Source organism: Anoplopoma fimbria, chromosome 2 (genome assembly GCF_027596085.1).
Source record: "Anoplopoma fimbria isolate UVic2021 breed Golden Eagle Sablefish chromosome 2, Afim_UVic_2022, whole genome shotgun sequence".
In the NCBI taxonomy this organism is placed as follows: domain Eukaryota; kingdom Metazoa; phylum Chordata; class Actinopteri; order Perciformes; family Anoplopomatidae; genus Anoplopoma; species Anoplopoma fimbria.
Genome location: NC_072450.1, coordinates 1,699,923 through 1,723,330, shown reverse-complemented (window position 1 = coordinate 1,723,330; position 23,408 = coordinate 1,699,923). Strand labels below are relative to the sequence as shown.

Below are 23,408 nucleotides of genomic sequence, written 5' to 3'. Positions count from 1 at the left end.
AAGAAGGGATCGGGGAGGATGGATTTAGATACTAGTTCAACATAATGTACATTTCCACTGCACTTAGTTTATCAAACAACAGAGTTTCTCTTTTTACAGAAAACACTCGTGGTTCTAATCAATGAAACTCAACACTTCCTGCACAGATGTTTCAGATTAAAAGCCTTCCAGCTGCTCAAAGGGGAAAACTGTTTAGTAGGGCTGTCACTTTTCTATACAAAAAGTTGAAGTTTAGTTCAAAAGTGAAAAAAATATTTTAAAAAAATATACAATATATATAAATATATTAAATAAAAAATATCTTTCGTTCAAAAGTGATATATACAATATATATATATATATAAATAAATATATATATATAAATAAATATAATTATAAAAAAATATCTTCGTTCAAAAGTGAAAAGAATATTTTTTTTAAATATACAATATATATACAATATTATATATATATATATATTTAAACAAATATATTTCGAAGTCAAAATTCACAGTATAGAAATGCAACAGGTAGTGCGTTGAAGTCCAGTGTGTGAAGTGTTTTTTAAAGTGTTTTTAAATACACTCTGTTTGTTTAAGATTCACTGACACAAATAGAAATATTTGGAGGTAAAGCTGCTTGCTTAATCTAAAAAAATGCAGCTGCCTCAGAGTAACGTTACCGCTACAACAAATCTAAAGTAACCTGTAAGCTTTGTCACTCAAAGTGAGGCAGCAAAGGCATCACAAACTAACAGAATTACAAAAATTCTACAACTTAGTTTTATGAATTATAACAAAATAAAGTTAGTTCTCATGGTTGACTTTTTAAAAATGTGACAGCTCTACTGTCTTGGTACAACTAGGGGGAAAGAAGGTAAAATAAGTAAAGGAGAAGTGACTCAGTGGGAAGAAATAATCACAGGATACAAAGTCTACAAGAAAACTACTTCTCTATTGACAACGGAATATTTAAAAGAACATTTTATAGAGGATTTAGATTCATTAGTTAGAAGACAGAGTGTGAAATGCATTTCCAGGGCTCAAGGTTTAGCCACAAACAACCAAAAAGTACATCAGTCAGCTTTACATTTAACTCCCCAATTATAATGTTTCCATTTTATTTTTACTTTATTTTTTGTTTTGATAACTGCTGACGTATTTTTTGGTTTCATGACAAGAAGCAGCCTAAAAGACAAAAAGACAGGATGAGAGGAAATGAAGAAAAAAAAAGAGAGCGGAACATGCAAACAATGAAAAATAAAAAAAACTTACCACGGATGGGGAGTTTATCCTTTCACCTATATTTATACCATCTCAAAATAATTCAGTGCATTCAGTGGAGTAATCCCAACAAACACTAGGCAGCTCAACCAGCATGCACAATGTCCAAATAAAACACCGTAAAATGATGAAAATGAAAAACCGATGAATGGGTGTCTCTCTCTTGGGATTACACCAATTGTCCCAGAGTTTTATAATAAATGTGAGAAGAGCTTGAATTTAGTTTTCTGCAGTTGAACCCAGTTAACCCCAGAATACCCCCAGTTTAGATGACCCAGCTCTTACATTCACAATACTGGCAGGTTAGATGGAAAACATAAAAAAATAAACCAACCAACAGCCACAATCCCACACCAAATAATGTTTGGAGTGTTATGGTGAAAACAACAGAATATCATCCCAGAGACGATCTCCCAGAGTGCCGAGTGGATGAACGTGTGCATGCCAGGGTAAACTGTCCAGCGGGTCTCACACCTGTGTCGGGGGAACTGTACTCGGGCCACCAACCTCCCATGTTCTCCCCCTCCATCGGGGTCGTGACCTCAGAGGGGCTCCGGGGGTTCTGGAACGAGGCCTGACCGTCGAACTCAAAGTCCTCCTGTTGGGGGGGTAAACGTGATTAAAGCAGGGCGGTGTGTCTTTAAATGAAATGATTAAAACTCCTCCTGATCGTACTTTGGTCTTAATGCACAGAAATCAGAGGGGTATTGATCTTATCGACTCTCAATGGGAAAGCAAATTTCCCAAATTACTACACTATTCCTTTAATGAGAGTATTAGCCCCAGTCAATGTGAGCAATCAGGCCGTCCAGTCTATTGAAGTTCTGTTAATAATTAAAATAAATATATATATTTATATATAAGAATAAAAATAACAATACATTTCATTTAATAGCACCTTTAATGACACTCAGTGTTTTTAAAGGTTACTTCAATGCACCTTTTTTCCTGAAAGTTTGCAATTCGGTTTTCTACATTTATCAAAAACTACGGAAGCCCTGAGAGGGAGCAAGATTTAAAAAATAGTTCTGGCGGTCCATTTTCTAAGATGATTCAAAGTTTCTGTCCTGTGTTAATGACTTAAGAACTTATTAAGAAATAATCTTTCTAAGTTCCTTTATTTAGTTTCTGTGGGAAGAAAAACGTGTTAGTTGTTTTTGGAACATGACGTAGTGGTGACGTATTTCAGCCTCTTGTGGCCAAAATGGGCATTACAACAACAAACACTGATCCTGGCAAAAATGATCCTTGAAAAACTATTTTCAGTCATAAACACTTTGGATCAAAACCTAGAAAATGGATTTTTTCTCACTTGCCTCTAGGGCTTCCATAAAAACCTGCATTTCACAGGAAAACAACTATTGTTAGAATTCATTACTTCCTGTAAGACTTTACTTAATTATCTTGAGAGGTGAAAAATATTTAGTCAACTGAATTAATCTTTAGGTTAGAGATTGTTACCATTAGGTTTAAAATTACAAAAGGAATGTCAGGACCTTAATGAGTCAAGCTTGTTGATGGCGATACACATCCAGCAGGAAGAAGTAACTTTGGCGTTAATGTGTCTTTGAAGATGTTTAGTTACTTTGTAAAGGTAATAAAAAGTCATTTTTTTAAAACATCAGCACATTTGACATTTAACAAATATATCAAAGTGTACTGGCATCACTATGGCAACAACCACAGCGATGCCAGCGTGTCCACCTACCTGCAGGCTCCGCTCGGCCGGAGCTGCCAGCTTCTTGGCCCGGTGCTGTCCGAGCCCCCGAGCTTGAGTCAGCTCCTCCTCCAACTCCTGCTGCCGAGTGGCCAGTGCTGGATCGGAGCAGCCAGGAAAGAACCAGTCATCCTCAATCAGTTTTGTGCCACAGGGAGAGGGGAGGGGGGGTTGAGGATGTATTGATGGAGTGTAGGTGGGTTTAAATAACGGGAGGACAGGATGATGGCAGAGTGAAAGAAACAGTTTGTTTTTTTAAGAGAAAGGATGGTAGAAGGAGAATAGATAAAGTGTGTTGGCGTAGATGGTGTTGATGAAGAGGGAGATGAGGCACCTTCAACACCACGAATGAACTTTGTAACACATCATACAACAGAGAACAGAACTGTAAGAGGAAGTGTGACTGAGAGAATCAAGGATGGAGAAAAAAAGAGGCAAAGTTACAGAAATGTTTGACCCTTTTGTGTTTTAAATGTGAACCTGAGAGAAAACACTTCAGAAGCAACATTCCGGTCAGAGCCATGCACACCTAATTTGCATAGCGGAGGAAAAAACGGCAATCAAACACGTGGGAGACGGGGGAGGACAAGTGGATGTGGGAGGAAGGAGCGTCGCCGGTGATTCACCACCGTTTCCTCAGTTCTGAGGGGAGTCTTGCAGTACTTTAAATTCTATTTATTTTTTATATTTTTGCAGCAAAGGATGCAAGCAGGACAACGCCAAATGAATTATCAAAACATTTTCCCCATCTGTTTTGTGACAGCAGGCTGATTTTGATGTGTGTGTGGGGGGGAGGGAAAGGCGGGGGTGGGGCAGCTCAAAGCAAAGGGTGGGGCAGAAAAAGAGAAGAGATCAGCGGGTTAAGCAGCGCTCAGAGGGCTCCATTCAGAAGGACTACGCAGACATAACTACAACAGCATAGTATTGAACATGCATGAATGACGGGGGTTTAAACCTCCACTGACCACAGCAGCAGGGATTATTTATGGATGATATGTAAGAACAGGAGAGATGAGAGAATCAATCATGAAGCCAAAACTGTTAGTCGTCTGCTTTGATGTCTTAGAAGTAAAATCCAGCTGGTTTTCTGTTGGTTTTTTCTTCATTCTATTACTGAGAAGGCCATGTAGGAGGAGTGTCTGACATCTGGGACTATACGGCGTAATCCTTTTTCGCATAAAGTGAGAAAACTGTGTTTAAATGGCTTTGATTAGCTGATGACGGAGCTCCTCTGGGGTCACATGGTAGAAAAAAAGACTTGGTTTGAATCTGTGTACACGGAATACTTCAGCTCATTTCCTAATGATACTTACATAAAACATTCACTGCGTTTTTCTTTATTGTAGTATAGCTACTTAGGTAATAAAGGACCTTACCTGAGAACAGGATAAGTCCAGGACATCAATCCGTATTATTATTATTAAAAAAACAATAAACATATGCACAAAAGTACCATAAGGTCAGTAGAAATAAACTATTCAGCACCACATACTCATAATACGTTCCATTTAGAAGTATTTCAGTGATACAACAGCAGATGAAATGGCACAAAGTACAGCAATGTCATATTACATTTTAGTGCCATTAATAAACAATGGATTAAAGTTATTTTGTCTACCATGTGACTCCAGAGGAGCTCCGTATCTTTATGATCGAGGCCATCAAAGGTTCAACAGAGAGGGAAATTTAGAGATTTACTTTCCCGCAAAGTACATGAGTAAAGTTAAATTAAATGAAATTGCAAAGACAAAAACTAAAAACTTTCTTTCCCCTCAGAACTAACTTTCTCTTTAAGTTGTGTCTTTGGTTATAAATAAAATAATGGACGCTGTAACAAAGAAGCGAAACAGAGAAGATGAAGCTCAGCAGGCAGCGAAGTTAATGAAGTCTTAAGAGGTTGTTTATAGTAACTAATAAGCTCTAACTCATTTTATTAGTTTCATTTAATTAAAGCATGCTTTGTCACCCTGAAAGCCACATCAGAGCAACTTCAGCACAAACTGGATAATTACAGTATTTCCAGCAGCACTTGAAGGCAGCACCAACAAGCAGGTCAGTGTAGATGATTCTTTTAGTAGCTCCAAATGAATTAAACCACCAGATATCACCAGAGGAATGATAGGATTGAATGCAAAAGTAAAAAAAAAAAAGACTCTACTAATGAGGTCTGAGTGAGGACAAGAAAAGGTTTTTGGTTTGGAAGAAAAATTGGAGCAGTGAGACGCTCAAATGACTTTGACAAAAAAAAAAAAGTTAATTATTGTAAAGCTTTGAGTCTCATAACTCATACAAGGTTCATTAGTTTCTACTCCACAACAGTCAGTGGATCAAAATGAAAAGCCATAATTAATATAAAAGGGACCACAAGCCATTTTATTATGAGCAGGACTTTTATTTAACTTAAATTAATGGTGAATATATTTTGTGCATTCCTCTGGTTTATATAAAATAGCTGGATGTCTAGAGGGACACGGATATCTGTCAACAGCTTGGATTACTGCTGCCACACTATTTTGCAACCAGTGAACAGGAAGTGACCATATATGGACTGAGGAGGAGTGACATAGAGACGCCGTATACGTCTCTGGTGTCGACCTGTCAATCAGTGTGTAGCCCCGCCCTAAAGCATCCCCTGCTTTATGGTCTGTTTGACTCTAAATGGAGCATCATTTACTAAATGAACATCATGCTGTATTGAAGAAGACTTGAAACTAGAGATTGAGACCATAAACTCATGTTTACAATGTTTACTGAGGGAATAAATCAAGAGAGAAGTAGAGTCATTTTCTCATAGACTTCTATACAACCAGAGGAGTCGCCCCCTGGTGGACAGGAGAGAGGATGCAGCGTTAACACATGAAGCTGTGACTTCACTCAGCAGGTCGCCGCCTGTACGTAACCCTAAACTAAGTCACAGACCACGGCATGGACTATATGAGCTTTGTGAGATATGACTAATATAAGATTACTTTTTCTCCACCTTTTGCACTTTCAGCCTCCAAACAAAGACATTCTACATTAATGTTATAAAACGTATTAGTACTTTTCCCAGAGTGAGAGCCTTTCCACCACAAAAAAAGAAGACAGAGTTGTTTCACTATATTTGATAGAAGGTTATTATCATTGGTGGATTATTGTAAAAATATTTTAGTGCAGCCACACCAGAAATCAAAGGAAACAGAAGGAGAGAAGAAGGTGAAGGAATGTAAAAGAGGAACAACACAGGAGAAACAAGATGGCGGACTCTAAAGTGCAGCTCGCCACTGTACTGCCGGTCGCTCTCCCCAGCAAACGGGGTGAAATTCAGGGGGAGCAGCAGGCAGTACAGTGAGCAGAGCTGCACTGGAGGTTCGGGGAGGAGGCCTGCATGCACAAAACTGATGGGAAACTGTTCTGAGTGGCTGCTCCCATCCCTGGAGCAAGGGGCAGTAAGGGAGTGGGGGGTGGGGGTGGGGGGGTCAGAGGTCCATGAGATGGGAGGCAGCACGGGGCGAACCGAAATGCTCCCCAATAACAACGACGAGGACAGGACGGGAAAAAATAAGAAAAAGAAAGTAATGTTCAGTGAGACAACAGAGGACCAGTAAACAGTAAAACACACATTTAAATGTGTCGTGACTACAAAACATGGTGGAGTAGTTTCTGTTGATGGTGGTTGTGGAACGGTATGAGGATAAAATAAAAGGAGTCATGGAAATGAACCCTTATTTGACAGTTAATTAGGTTTAATTAATTATGTTTTGCATTATACGGAGACATGTTCTAATAGATTGTTCTCCAGATTTATATCACTTCACATTAAAAAATAACACTAGTGCTGTACCAAATGTTTCTTTTTTAAATTTAAAGCTTCTATGCAAGTTTTATGATGACGCTTCAAATGTTTGCTTAAAAAAGGATTTTTGTGTTATTGTGGTTGTATAAATGTAAGTTATGGTGCTGTTAGATTGCTGCTACACCGCCTCGTTAATACAGGTGCGTGGCTACCTTTATGTGTGCCAAGCTGGGGATCAACACAGTTTTTTTGACCGCAGGGAAAATGTCATTTTTTAATAATAAAAAGTATGGAATGAAACAGGATTTGTTATTAGATAAAAACATGTTGTGAATTTTGGAAATTACAACTATCTTTTTTTAATAAATGTTGACCTTTGGACTTTAAAACACTCGGGAACAATCCTACTCAGCAGCCAGAGAAATCTAATTCTACAAATAGCAGAAAAATAAAAATAACTTTGTTGTAGACTGACCTTTATCTGCTACTGTGCAGAAATATTGGGTATTAAAACAAAAAAAAAGAAGAAAAAAGAAAGCATTCTAAAAAGGGGCTGCAACGATATTAGGTTTTAGCTACACGATATTTGAAAAAAATAAAGAAAATAGTGACAGTCTTTAACAATAACTGTAAAAGTCGCTAGATTATTTACACAATATTATTTGTTATATAAATATTATATTTATAAATATCACAGTTAGAGTAAATAACTGTATATCGTGACATCTAATTCGAATGCTGATTTAAAATTTGAATGTCTGCAATTAAACAGCACCACCAACTAGATCCTCTAAATCATGTCATTTTGATTGATATGGCCCAATATCATAAATCACCAATTTGCCCCAAAAGGTTTTAAAGTCTGTACATTAAGCGGTATTAATTATCCCTTTAATCAACAGGAAAAACTTAGGAAGAGCAACACAGGAGGGATCCCTCTCCAAGGACGCACATGCAATGCTGATAAAAGTTATGATGGTAAAAAACTGAAAATGAAGACAGTTATTGGCTTATCAGATTAAAAGAATATAAATTTAAGGTTGACGGAATAGCTGATAAGTAGGTCAACTAAAGTGAAAATTATGGAAAATTGGGTTTGTGCTTAAGTTTATGGCACAAGCTGCGTTATGAGCAATTTTTCTTGCACTTATTAAATTAAAAGTAAGGTTTTCAATCACATATTTGTTAATATAAAGTTAATCATATAAATGAAACTCTCTAACATGAGTGTGTGAGACGTTCTACACAGATTAGGTGTGCATTAGGCAGCATCCATGTGTGATTTTCTACACAAAATAAACGACGAACCAGACTTTCTAATGAACTTTGATTCTGTCATGTAACTACTTGCTACTTTATGGTGAGAAATAACTGCTGAGTTCATGTCATCCTCCGTCACCGGCCTTACCCTCTCTCTCCTCCTCCATGTGGCTGCATCGGAGGGCCATGGCCGCCTTCTCCTCCTTGGCCCGGTCTCTGGCGCTGACGGCCTCCGCCACCATCTCCTGCCACTCCAGAACCTGACTCTGAGCGTCGTCGGCGCTGCCCGACTCGCTGGCCTGAGAGGCCGTCCTCTTGGTGAACTGCTCCAGGTCTGCTTGTAGCGTCCTCTGCTGCTCCTCGTAAACCACCAGCTTGGCCTCCAGCATTTCTTGAAGAACAATAAAAATCAAAACACACAATGTTCATTTTGGCTTTACAGTTTTACTTTGGGGGAAAAACTGGAAGTCACACAGGTTTGATTTTGTTACCGTTCTTTGCTTTGATCTCCTCATATTGCTCCACTTTCCAGAGGTTTTCCTCTCGTTCCTCCTCCAGAGCCGTGATATGAGTCCGGAGGGCAGTCAGGTCTGGGGGGGCTCCTCCAGACTAAAAGAAACAAAATGAACAGCTTTTAAATCACTTTAAAATGATTATTACCTCGAAGCCCTGCTTAGAAAAGCTCTTCCTACATTTTGAGGTGGTTTTTTTATTAAGAAATAAGCATTGTATTATATTCCCGACTGGCATCGTCAAAATAAACTGTGAGGAATCAAAAAGACAACGAGTGTAACTCAGAGATACGCCGATAGACTGTAGGTGTAACCGGCAAAAAGCCATAAAGCAATCTCCACGATAGAGAGGAGGGATTGTAACTATCTGTAAACTCATATCTCATATTCATGGACTACTTTTTTGACTTTGTACAAACCATGGAAAGAAAAAAGTCAAGTATTAAAAGTATTAGAAAGAAACAAAGGTTGAATATCCTGTAAACTATTTGATTTGGCTGCAAAATATTTACTCAAATCTAGATTTTTAACACCTCCTGTTTCTAAAGCATCTAAAAGCATATTTGTATAATCCCTAGATATGAAATTAGTGTTTTTATCAGTGAACTATTTGTCACAATCACGTGATCCATGCCAAGTTATATAAAAGCGAATTTCCTGTAATTCCTTTTGGATCAATTCAAAAGAAGAATGTTCTTTTGTTGTCACTGTAACATCAGGGGCGGATATTTAATTCAGAGTAAAATAAAAAACGTTGTTTCATCTCACCTGGCTTTTCTTCAACTCCTCCTCTAACTGTCTGATCCGAGATTTGGACCAGGCTTTAGTTTTCAGGAACTTGGCCTCTGATCTGCTGGCGTCCTCTGTTCTCTGCTTCACTTGGGCTGCAAAAAGAAATTAAGATAAAATTATGATATTCAAGGTTATAGGGAGATAAACATGTTTTCTCAACAGATCCCACATATTAACATGTATGTCCATTACAGTAAATATGGCTCATTATTTTATCAAAGTAGGTCATTTGATTTTTTTATTTTTTTTATTAGAATAAAATGGAAAATAAATGAATAAAAGAAAATGTGGGTGAAAATCTTGATATTTAAATACTATTTCATAAAATCCCTTATTTTAATAAACTGTTAAATTGTTTTGTATATTGTCTTCTTGGCGTTAAAAAGACGACTTTGTTTAAACTTATCTGGGTACTTTCTGATATAAATCTGTGAAAAAAAAAAGTCTTAATCCACCATGAAATTTCCTCTGATTGTCTTCTCAACAATCCAAATAAAGATGAACCAACCTTCCAGCTCAGCGATCCTCTGGACGGAGGCTGGTTCTGCGGACATGCTTCCACTTCCCGAGGCCTCCTGTCGTGGAGCCGTCTCTGCTCCTCCGGACCTCCTCAGCTCCTCCAGCTGACCCAGGAGCTCCTGCTGCGTTTGTTCCATCTGGGCCTGATGCTGCTCCGTCATTCGCTGAACCTCCGCCTGCTGCTTTTCCATCAGGTCTCGAATTTGCGCTCGCATCACGTGCTTCTCCGCCTCCATCTTGGACGCCAGGCTCTCTCGCTCTACGTGCATCCGACGCAGCCGCTCTGTTAGATCCTGAGGGAGAAACCAGACGGGTGAGGAGGAACGTTACTACAACAGGATGGGGGAGAGTCATGTGACTTCATGTTTAAAGAGGAGTTAAGGAATGACTATCAAATATGTATAAATATATTAGTGGTGCAACGGATCATAAAACTCACGGTTCGGATCAGAACAAAAGAAAAAAGGGAGCAAATATACTAATTACTGATCATTGATGATCCATATCGGCAGATTGATTATAGCAGCTGGTCTACAATGATCCAGACTGTTTTTTTTTCCACCAGCGTCACAAAAATCATTTCAACACTCTGAAGTCAGTAAACCATCAAAAATACTAAACGTTATACTTTTACATTGTTTTAGTAATTTATAGTGGGGTTTTTTCTTCAGAAAAACACACAATTCAAATGATAAGGAAATAACATATTGTATTTTTATTGATTAAGACAGATCTTGTCATCAGTAGTTTTAATGATGCATTATAATCTGCTTAGAGCTAGTGTTATTAAGTTAAACATCATAATTCATCTCTAATATCTATTTTATATTAATGTGAAAACATCTCCTTCAAACTACTGGATTTATTCTAGTTCATCACCAACACTACATTTTACAGATTACATGTGAACACATCACGATATGGTTATAATTTACCTTCACCTGATACTCAATTCCAAACAACTGGCATGACAATGTAATCAAAGAGAACCTCCATTCTTTAGCCGTTAGCGGTGCTGCTAACGTTACCATAACGTTATACATGCATGAAGAACCGTGAGGGGGATCAGTACGGATCACAGATTGACAGTTGTCCGTTACACCACTCCAATAAATATGTACATATATATCCTCTGTATCTCTGACCCCTGACCTTTATCTGTTGGTCCCTGCCGTCCACTTCTCCCTGGAGAACATCGATGACCTGCGTTTTACCCAGAAGCACCTCCTCCTTCTCATGAAGCTTCTGCTTTAGAGCCTTCAAGAGCTGAGGAGACAAAACAACGTGTTTAACGTTACACCACCAACACAGAAAACTCTCTACAATCCAGGTGTCGCATAGGAACACTTGGCTTCAGCAGGAAATTTACTGTGGTGAGGAACTCTTAAGTCTCCTTTGAACAGAATGAAATCATTGAGCAACACTTATGAACTCTAACAATATTACAAAGAGACGACAGAAGAGCCTGTTCACCATCAGTTAACAAGAGATAAGATATATATATAAGATAAGATATATAATAAGATATATATATATAAGATAAGATATAAAAATATATATATAAGATAAGATATAAATAATATATATAAGATAAGATATAAATAATAATATATATAAGATAATAATATATATAAATAATATATATAAGATAAGATATAAATATATATATATAAGATAAGATATAAATAATATATATATAAGATATAAATATATATAAGATAAGATATATATAAGATATATATAAGATAAGATAAGTTATATAAGAGATAAGATATATATATATAAGATATATATAAGATAACGATATATATATATATATATATATATATATAAGATATATATAAGATAAAGATATAAGATATATATAAGATATATATAAATAAGATAAGATATAAATAACATAAGATATATATAAGATAAGATATAAGATAAGATATATATATATATAACATAACATAAGATAAGATAAGATAATATATATAAGATAAGATATAAGATAAGATAAGATATATATAAGATAAGATATATATAAGATAAGATAAGATATATTTCTTATCTTATATAGTGGACATGCAAACAAACATGAGTCATAAGTAAAAAAACACAAGCACAAAACAAGTAAAATAAATAAGTAATCACGGAGTAAAGGTATAATAATTAAGTAAAAAACATTTAAGAAAACAACAAAAGCTAAAATATGATATAATCGCACTGAATGGCTGTTTACATTGCACAGTGGACACTAATGAAGTTATTATTACTTAAATAAGTTAAGTGTCGTACCTGCTCCAGGTCTGCACTGGCGTCAGACTTCGCTGCTAGCTTGAAGAGCTCCTGTTCGTGCATCTGGTTGATCTCCATCAGCTGGTTGTCTTTCTGAATAATGATGTCTTTGAATGTCTGGATCTAAAAAAAAAACAAACACAGGATGCATCATCAGACACAAGACAACAAAAACAGACAACAGAAGCATCACTGCAACCAAACGGAGAATACGTACGTTCTGTTTGTACATGGTCTCCTTCTGGACGTACTGCTCCTTCTCTGTGACCAGCAGCTCTTTGAAGCTCTCCGTCTGCTCCTGCAGTAAACTGTAGCGCTCCTCCGCCTCGCCCACCTTCCTGGTGAGGCTCTGCACCAGCAGCTGCAGCTCCTGCATCGCTCCTCCATCCTCGGACTCCTGAGGAGGTGAAGAACAGGTGAGCATTGAGAACGGGGTAAATGTGACTTAAAAGAACAAATACCTGGAGAAGGGGTGGGAAATATATTGAATATACCTGATGTGTTGCAGCTTTTTCTACGTGTGATCTAGTTATTAAGTTTATCGCCAACAACAGCACAAATGATTATGTTTTTAAGGCTTTGGCGTTTTGCTTCTCTCTCTCTTTTAAAAGAATTGGCTGAGTTTGTGTGACGGATGAGGTGTGTGTTTGTATCCTGAAGGAAGCAGGAGTCTGGAGAGTGCTAAAGAAGTGAAGCGGCAAAGCAACTTTAAACGTGTTATGAAACGATCATGCCTCCAATTCAAAAAAGCCCCCACGTTGCTTACAAATACTAGGCATTATGGTAAGAGTACTGCTTTTATTTCAGAGAAAAACTTAATTTCAATCGTGTGAATAGTTAGTCAAACTCAATATCAAATAATACATTTCCAGGAGAAATCTGACTTCAAAATGACAGAACACCACCTCAGATTGTCAGTAACGCAATATTAAGACGTTATGAGATGGACTTTCAAAATTAAAGCCCTCTAGAATATCACATATTAAAAAAAGGTAAGTTATTTTATGAACAAATATGAATGGCTGTGAGGTTTTGATTATTCTTTATTTGTGAGCCTCAACCACAGCGATATAAAAAGAAACGCTAGCAGCAGTTAGCAGCTAAACTAGAGAAACCGGCTCAGGAGACATCGAGGTTCTGGAGCTCATTAGGACCTCAACACTCTTTAAGTTCACTTCAGTTCAGCTCGCCTTTATTGTTTAGGATGCAAGAATTAAATCACACACCGGGGGGGCATTGTGCTGCTGTTGTTTGGTTCAGTGTTAAATAGCAAAGAGGGCGTGGAGGCGGATCTTCTTTCTTTTAATCTCCGTGTGAAAGGTTCTACTGTTTCCTCTGTTATTTCTACTGTCCTAATCTCAACATGTGAAAATGTATCATAATCATGATGTTCACACCACATTCTTGTGAGGTGTCTGACCTTTTGTTGCGGTGCCAGTGTGACGGGCTGATCTCCTCCCAGCGCTGTTTGCAGGTGAACAATATATTCCTCTTTTTCTGCCAGCTTCCTGTCCCTCTCCGTCAGCATGGCGTCCATTTCCTCGCCGCGCTGCAGCTGTGACTCCACCTCCTTCCTCTGGAAGAAAAATCATTGATGAGCTTTTTGTTAGAGGAAAGAAAGAAAAGATTTTAACGCCTGTTTGCTTCCAACTCTGTAAACGTATAGCTGGTAAATTAAAGTAAACCTTACAAACCAGGCCACAAAATAGGAAGATTAAACAGTTAAAGGACAATTAAAGTGTTACGATATGAAGAAATAATCCTAATTGAACTTAATTTAAAGGCAGAAAAGTTTTGAGCCCTGGTTTAAAAGAGATTTGGAGCAGATCTTGAGTTTGTTTCAGATATGTGGCGCATAAAAACAAAAAATTATCTGTATTTAGAAGAGAGAGAGAGATAACTTTCTAACTCTGTGAACTCAACCGTAGATCTAAACGTCTCGGGTTGGGACAAAAATCAGGATGAACAGGAAGACAATCTAGACACTCCAAAATCTTTGTGAGGAAACAATTAAAAAAAGCATTAAAGCAGCTAAACCATTAAGAGAGCCAACATGTTTCGTCCACTGTAAGTCTTCGTCAAGACATTTAACAAACAAATAAATCGTCTGCGGCCACACCCGACTTGTTTGTTTTGGAGCGTCTGGATTGGCTTCCTGTTTCTCTGTCTGTAGTTTGGAATCTGGGGGACAGGAAGCTGAACTGTCCCAGACCGTCTCGGTGCTTCATAGCAGAGGAGCAGATCAGAAATGTATTTTGGCCCTGAACACGCACACTTTTGTAAACACGTCAACTATAACAAGTCACAAATAACTGGACTTTTATTAGTGTCTTTTCTTCTGAGCGCTCTGCCATTTTTTGTGCAGCCTTTAGGAGCGATCAAGTTGGAAAATCTCTGATATTTTCAGAAAAACGCTGGTGACATCACTGTTTTAAACAGAGAAGAAGCTTGTTTGGGCTGTCTGTCTACCCTTAACTTTATATTTCGGACTGACACGATCATAACAAAGACAGAAAAGCCCATTTAGGAGCAGATCTGAAGGGCGGACACTGACTGTTGCTGCTGAGAGTTGTACTTTTATCTCCATACTCCTTGTTTCTCTTTACTCTAAAGTTACGTCTGTCAGATTGAGCTCATCTATACGACGTACAAAGCAGACAGCCTGAGGTTGATGTTTGATGTAAGTAAAACAAATACATAGTAGCCCAAATAGACAATAAAAAGAAAGGGAACAATGCTAGTCTATCACACAACTCTCAGTCATAACAGCGGTTATAGTGCTGATATGTGCATCAGAAAAAAGCACTCAAAGCGTTTTTTCGTTGATTTTTCGCTATAGGGACACGGGCCTTTAATAGACAGAATTGGGAAAGTCAGTTCTTATAAGTCTGTCTGACTTGACTTTTTTAAAGCCTTAACAAAAATATCTTTAATACACTTTAGTCTTCTTTGTGATACCACTCAGGAGAACACATCCATCTTATGTCACTGTACATGAAGGAAACTTCACCTTGTTTTCCAGTTCCTCCTGTCGTTGTGCGAGCTGCTGTTCTAGTTCCTCGACCTTCTTCTTTAGCAAGACTATCTTCCCCCGACTGGCCTGCTCTCCTCCTTCTGATGACCCCTACAGCGGAACAAAAAGACATCGCTATAAATAAATCATTTATTACATTTACCAGAAGACAAGAAACACGAGTCAAATGTGATGATAGTATTACTCTGTGTCCTCTCTGATGTCAAATATTATAGATATCATTAGAGCATTACAACTTAATAAACCAGTGGTATATGTGTTTTAAAGTGACTTTGCATGGTAAAAACTGCTTAAATCTGCATTAGAATTGGTATAAAATAATAAATTCATGCACTCATTGTAGGTATTCATATGTGTGCGTGTCCTGTACCTTTTTGCCGTGTGTCGGCGTGCCCTGACCTCCCTGCTGTTTCCTCAGCTCCTCCAGCTGTGAGGTCAGGGAGGTCACCTTGGCCTTGTTCTGCAGACGAAGCTTGGACAGCTTGGAGTCGCACGTCTCCTTCTCCGCCTGGGTCACAGAATAAATGCTCTTTACCTCACGTGTGATAAGACATGAGTTAAAGCTTGAGGAGGTGATGTATTTTAAAAGAGACTTTTTGTTATATTTGCTGAAATTCTCTTTTACATCCCGACAGCGTGAGTGAATCAAATGTACGGTATCTGTAGGTGTCCCAGGAATTCTGAAGCTTGTACAATCATTTCATTTGGACGGCGTTTTCCACAAGCTGCTACATCAACAGCTGTCAGTACTAAAAATAGCCACGTTCTCTGTTTGCATTCATTAGGATAATTCTGGGGGAGTGTCGTTGGAGGGAGGCCTGAAGGGACGGACTGTCAGTGTGGAAAACTTGGAGACTTTCTAGCTTGATTTAGCGACTTTGTAGCTAATTCTGTTAGCTGCTTTCATTAGGAAATAGTTAGAAAACACTGGGCTCAGTTGTTAGTTTGGATAATCTTTAAAAATGTAATCTTTCTGGTTTCTCCCCTGTTGCCTACTAAAGCTTTTCGTGCTCAGTTCCACTTTCAGCTGCAGCACTTTGTGCAGAATTATTAAAACATGAGAGGAGAAGCTGTGATAAAGTTCTTGACAGAGTGAGAATAGTAGATTCATGAAGGATCTCTCTGTTTTCCTTCTATAAACATTAACTGTATAACAGCTGAACTCTAATCTCGCATTCCTGTCTTTATTATCATGACGCAGACTTTGACTCGGGGGTTTAATAGTTAACTAGATCCGGGTGTTTTTTTTTCTTTACTGAATGATCTCAGTCAGTGACTAACAGGATCAGAATAACTCATGTGACCAACTGTGTCCGGCTCAGTCAGAGACAAATCCCTCTCAGATCAGAACATATAGTACGAGGAAAGTCACATTAAAACATACATTCATGTCATAACACCTGGGATTAACACATCAGTATTACAAAAATACACTGAAGAAAATGCAAATATATGCGATAAATCGGTTTGCTTATTTTTTTGTCTGATTCCAGTTTCTTAAATGTGACTTTTTTCCTGCTTTCTTTCCTCCTCTGTGATAGTAAACTGTTTATATTTGAGTTGTGGATAAAAAAGACATTTGAGGACGTTTTTTAGGCTTTTGGAGACAATCATTCAATTATGATCATAAAGAGTGTAGAGCTGCAACAGTTTTATCAATTAGTTATCAACTATTAAATTCATTGCAAACTATTTTGATGATCAGTTATTATTTAAGAGAAAGGGTCAAAACTCTCTGAATCCAGCTTCTTAAATGTGACAAAACATTTGAGGAGATCATCTTGGATTTTTAAAAACACTGATCGACATTTCTCAACATTTCTCAACATTTTCTAACATTTTTAGACCAAAGAACAAATCGATTAATCGGGAAAATAAACAAATTATTCAAAACAATCGTTAGCTGCAGCCCTTAAAGAGTGCGCTTTTATTTAGATAATCAGTAATCAGTAATTTGGGCATAATTTCATGTATACTGCACAACAAGGGTCGTCCAGAATCTACCCGACTGTTGTGAGTTATTAATGATGATTTCATAGAGAGAACCGTCCTCACCTTAAGTTGGTCGTCTTTGGAGTGAAGTGCTGCATCCTTCTCCCGGATCAACTCCTTCAGCTGAGTGACCAGCAGCTCGGTTTGGGAGAGCCGCTCCGTTATCTCCTCCACAGCGACCTCGCCGCCGCCGACAGCAGGGCCGCGGGGAGAGCCTGGACCCTGGGAGGGGGGAGACGGGGGAGAAAGGGGAGATGGTGACCCCAAAATACAAGCACTGTGTCTGGTTATGAATGCTGCACAGAATGAAGTATACCTTGAGTTGGATTGAGAATCAGTTTGAGTTATTTTTTAAGGAAAAAAGTAGTCAAAGTCTGATTACAGTTTCTTAAATGTGACTTTTTTTCAGGTTTTTTTCCTCCTCTGTGACAGTAAAACTGTTTATTTTTGAGTATCAAAATACAAGCAGTGCGTCTGGTTATGAATGCTTTTGTTTTGCAACAACATTTTAGAGAGCGATCTGAGATTTCATCTGGAGTTTATCTGCAGCATAGCGCCGGCTTTAGGCCCTCTCTAAACGCATACAGATGATATTTTCCTCTAAGCTTCGGCCTCTTGTTAACACACATACAGAGTTTTAGGTCATTAAACAGATTCAAAGGTTTATATTTCTAAAAGAGAAATACTGTTTCTGAAAACCACTGAGATGTGTTAATATTTCTTATAACAAGACTCCCAATCAATGTTTTCTTGTGTTTTTATCTCTTAAATTGTAAAATGACGCAACCTCTTGTCAGAATAAGAGTCAAATTTAGTTTTTTGTCATGGCACTTAATATCTAGTATTTAAACAAAAAAGGAATAATAAGCTATTCATTTACTATTGTTAACTATGCTCAGAATTGTTGGACGGAGGTATTCTTTTAAATAAGGTGCTGTTGAGAGAATCTTAATTTAAAAGGGAGAGTAAAATGTATAAAAATATCTGTATAGGGGGCTTAAGAGTGTGTATTTATAGGTATGTGACATTGAGGAGCACTAGAAGAAAACAGAACATTTATAAAACATAGATTGTGAAGCTTCTTAAAGAGGACCAGATATGGAAAAAACAAAAAAGGAATCTTCCAATATTTTTGCTTTTTTAAAAAAACACTGATTTCCAACACCAAGAAGTTATCAATTACATGATATCTTTCTTTCTTTTTTCAATTTAAAATCTGTAACACTGAGGTCACATGAGGTTGTAAATATATTCATGCACCATTATTGTGCATTAGGTCTGTGGATGTTTTAATGATAAGGTTCAAGGGAGCTTATGAAACTGTGCTCTTACAAATCTAAAAATGTTGGTGTCATAGGATATCCAAAAATTCACCAAAAAAAGGAATTCAAACGAGGTAAAGGCTAACGGATGTTTGAAAAGATGAGCCATGCTGCTCTCTTTGCACCTCCTCAATCATTGTGTTCATAGCTAGATATGATATACAGATAAGAATATGGTCTGTGGAGTAATAATAACAGGACGGGGGTGCAGAGGGATTAAAGCTGGAGCAGTGACCCCCTCACAGGAAGCATGAGCTCTGGTTGTCGGAGTCAAAGCCCTTTGCTCAGCAGTCTATCTGGACATGAAACTCACTGAGAAGCTCTCACTGGGTTTCCTTTGAGCCAATTAAACTTTGGCTGCACAAGATAACGTGAAAGATTTATGAAAAATGGCTGCTGCCTGAGAAATGTCGTCAGTACTACTGATCACTTTATGTACTTGTATTTAATTTTAGTTGATCATCTCTTGTGGTGGAAAAGAGATGAAGGAGATGTTGTGGAAACTCCTAATGTATTAATAGAGCTACAGCCTGTTTTCATTTCAGACATACTGTCGTGTTTCTCAAGTCTGGAATTAAAACATCCAATCCATGATTCTGAATGTAGACATATATTACAATATGAGAGTTCAATAAATGAAAGATAATCAGGTGTACTTACTGCAGAGCCCGGCTGTCCCTCCTCACCAGAGAGCCACTTCAGCATGGTGTCAGTTTAGACCTAACACACACACACACACACACACACACACACACACACACACACACACACACACACACACACACACACACACACACACACACACAGTAAATCAATTATTCATGTGTGTCAGTTTTGGGTTATCTGGTTTATCATCGTTTTGGATAAAACAGTTTTTAATCAAACTAATCAGTATTTATTATCCATCAGGTCCGTTTCTGTCTTTATTTTATGCCTCCTGGTGAAATGGTCAGAAATACAAACCAATAAAGCCGCCACAGACCTTTTAACCTAAAAAATAAAAGGTTTTTTAAATACTTCCTTCCTGAATTTCAACTCCAACCATCTCAAGTTAAAACAAATTAAATTCCCAGAGCAACAAATGATGCATAGAATCATGACATCTTGTGTGATTTAATGGTTTAAACTAAATATTATACAGCAGTTGGTTGAACGTCCAAAAAGCCGGACTGATGCTGTTTAAATTAATGAGCAGGTCATTCATTATAGAATTACAGGCAACACAAGTCTGCTCTCTCTCTCTCTCTCGCTCTGTGTTTTCCTTCCTTAATTATTTAAAAGCATCTCAGAATAGCAGATTAGAGATGAAGTAGAGTACAGGCTTTCAGAGAGGCCCAGTGATAGTTGGTATGTGGGTCAAACAGAGAATCAAACATCATCCTAACACCTTTCTCCCTTTACGGCTGGTTGCAGGTTTCATTTCAGCATCAGAGCGTCTCCACCTTTATTAACAGCAGACTACGTGTTGGAGCTTGTACTCAAACAACCAGAAGACTGAGCTGATCACGGCTTGAGGCCTGGTGTAACGCTGCATGATCGGCCATATTCATTCATCTCGTTGAACAAGTCCAGCCCACGTGACTGAAGAAATCAGGTCAGACTGGTCCTCTCATGCACACCAGTTACCCTGAATGCCACGTTGGCTGTCTGGCTTCTTATCAGGATTTCATGATCCAACTTACTTTATGCAGATTCATATGCTCAAACAGGAAATAAATGTACTTATTTGTGATGATTAATAGGCCAAAAGAGCAGGTGCACAATCTGCTGCACATTCAGTTCAATGATTGTGCTGTAATGGTTTATTAAATGATGACCCCTGAGGACTTATTAAGAGAAGATGGTAAGAAGAGCAAACACACTGCAGAACATTGTCAGGTGTTTAGTTAGATGAACATCCACCTACGTTGTCAATGTGGTTTGATAAATTATGATCTATTCTTCCCTATGAAAGGTAAGTTAATGGTAAATGGTAAATGGACTGTACTTGTATAGCGCCTTTCTAGTCTTCCGACCACTCAAAGCGCTTTTACATTACTAATCAATCACCCATTCACACACCGACGGCACAGCCTTCGGGAGCAACTTGGGGTTAAGTGTCTTGCCCAAAGACACATCGACATGGACTACCGAGCCAGGGATCGAACCGCCGATCCTCTGATTGGAGGACGACCCTGCGCTCCACTGAGCCACAGTCGCAAAGAACCTTAGATGAGTTTGTAAACGAGTGGTTCTCCTTTAGGTTAAGAATTGGCCAAAAATAACCTATGTTGAAGTAGATTGTGCTTGATTAGTTCAGTAATCAATATTTGTAAATGTAAATTTCTCCTCCAGATTATTTAAATATTTATTTAATTTATTTATTTATTTTACTATATTTATTTTTACGTGTTTTTATTATTATTATTATTTATCTTTATTTATTTAATTTTTTTATATTTATTTTTTTACATGTTTTTATTTTATTATTATTGTATTTATTTTATATATATTTTTATATTTATTTTTACGTGTTTTTATTATTATTATTATTTATTTATCTTTATTTATTCTTTTATTTTTTTTTTACATGTTTTTATTTTATTATTATTGTATTTTTTTTTATATATATATATATAAATATTTTTTTATATATATTAACATTTAAATTTATCTTATTTTATATAATATTGTTAATATATATAAATATATATTAACAACATTATAAATATATATTAACATTATAAATATATAATAAATATATATTAACAACATTATAAATATATATTAACATTATAAATATATAATAACATTATAAATATATAATAAATATATATTAACAACATTATAAATATATAATAACATTATAAATATATAATAAATATATATTAACATTATAAATATATAATAACATTATAAATATATAATAAATATATATTAACAACATTATAAATATATATTAACATTATAAATATATAATAACATTATAAATATATATAAATATATATTAACAACATTATAAATATATAATAAATATTATAAATATATAATAAATATATATTAACATTATAAATATATAATAACATTATAAATATATAATAAATATATATTAATAAATATTATAAATATATATAAATATATATTATAAATATATAATAACATTATAAATATATAATAAATATATATTAACAACATTATAAATATATATTAACATTATAAATATATAATAAATATATATTAAATAATATTATAAATATATAATAACATTATAAATATATAATAAATATATATTAACAACATTATAAATATTATAAATATATATTAAATATATATTAACAACATTATAAATATATAAACAATATTATAAATATAATTATAAATATATAATAACATTATAAACAGGAAGTAATCAGTCAGCTAGCATAGCATCTCAAATGCTATGCTAGCTGATGACGTCACAGCTGATCACAGAGTTGTTTAAAACAAGTAGCAGCTAAAGCTAAAGCTAACGCTAAAGCTAACGCTAACGCTAACGCTAACGCTAGCTGACTCCACCATGCTGCATGCTAACCAGCTACATGCTAACCAGCTGCATGCTAACGCTAGCTACATGCTAACGCTAGCTGTGTCTGGCTCTCACCGGATCCGCCGCCCCGGTACGAGTCCCCCTGCGGCCTGTCGGTGCTCAGCGGCCCGGTAGCATGTCTCTGACCGGAGAGACGCGTCGGTCACGTTTGTCAACAGACAGGCTGGGGAGGAAGCTGCGCATGCGCACTGCGGACATGGTGACAGGACCCGGAAGTAACACGTCTGAGGGTTTAAAAACATATTTTATAATTATATAATTATATATAATTATAATATATATTTATTTGTGTTTTGTGTGTGTACTTTTTTTATTTTTTTTATTTTTTATTTGTTTTTTTTTTTTCATTATAAATATGTATTTTATTTATAATATATTATAAATAATTAATTTATTTTATTATATCTAAATATATATACATATAATTACTTTTTTTATTTTTTTTATTATTACGTTTATTTTTCATTATAAATATGTTAGTATATTTTATTTATAATATATTATAAATAATTAATTTATTTTATTATATCTAAATATATATACATATAATTACATATAATTTTTTTAATTATTTTTATTTGTTTATTTTTCATTATAAATATGTAAGTATATTTTATTTATAATATATTATAAATAATTAGTTTATTTTATTATATCTAAATATATATACATATAATTACTTTTTTAATTATTTTTATTGTTTTCGAGACTATATTCTGAAAGAAATATAGTAAAATTAACTTTCCTCTCTTTTCCGTTTTCGTTTAAAATCAATTAAATTACTTTAGTTGTTTCAAGTCTTTAGACTCAAGACTCAAGTTTAAGTCATATGACAATAACTACAGTATAACTCTCAGGCTTGTCCATCAATGCTACTAATAATACAATTATTATAAACATGCCTATTAGAAAATGGAGTTCAAACCATACAAAAATATTAATAATATTAATATAAATAATAATACTGCAACAAAAAGTAAAATATTATTTTTAAATTTTTCATTATATATATATATATATATATATTTATAAAAGTACTTTCCCTTTTTTATTTTTGTATTATTTAATTTACTTATTTATTATTATAAATATATAAGTATATGTTATTTATAATGTATTAATATAAATATTTTTTTATATTGTATTTTTTTATATATATATATATATATATATATAGAGAGAGAGAAGAGAGTGAGATAGATATAGCTATGAATATAGATTTATATACATATAATAATTTTTTTTATTGTTTTTGTGAAACAATTCTAAAAATAGCATGTTAGTAGGGATTTTAGACACCCCAAGACTCTGAACTGACTAAAAAAAAATGTTTCACTCAAATAGATATTCTAAATGAAGCGGGAGTGAAATCTTA

General features: G+C 35.7%; 1 protein-coding gene across 1 annotated transcript in view; it reads right to left on the bottom strand.

The window, feature by feature from the left end:
* Positions 1-22,173, bottom strand: part of LOC129109034 (golgin subfamily B member 1-like) — a 42,499-nt gene extending 20,326 nt beyond the window's left edge. The window contains exons 1-15 of the mRNA XM_054620956.1: positions 22,088-22,173; positions 19,129-19,188; positions 17,210-17,368; positions 15,525-15,662; positions 15,131-15,244; positions 13,541-13,696; positions 12,338-12,517; positions 12,121-12,243; positions 10,990-11,103; positions 9,827-10,130; positions 9,295-9,410; positions 8,506-8,623; positions 8,163-8,405; positions 2,971-3,077; positions 1,770-1,860 (exon numbers count right to left, since the gene is read on the bottom strand). Coding sequence (XP_054476931.1) covers positions 1,770-1,860; positions 2,971-3,077; positions 8,163-8,405; positions 8,506-8,623; positions 9,295-9,410; positions 9,827-10,130; positions 10,990-11,103; positions 12,121-12,243; positions 12,338-12,517; positions 13,541-13,696; positions 15,131-15,244; positions 15,525-15,662; positions 17,210-17,368; positions 19,129-19,173 — 2,008 coding nt within the window. The 5' untranslated portion in view covers positions 19,174-19,188; positions 22,088-22,173. The remainder of the gene's footprint in view (positions 1-1,769; positions 1,861-2,970; positions 3,078-8,162; positions 8,406-8,505; positions 8,624-9,294; positions 9,411-9,826; positions 10,131-10,989; positions 11,104-12,120; positions 12,244-12,337; positions 12,518-13,540; positions 13,697-15,130; positions 15,245-15,524; positions 15,663-17,209; positions 17,369-19,128; positions 19,189-22,087) is intronic.
* Between the last annotated feature and the right edge of the window lie 1,235 nt (positions 22,174-23,408).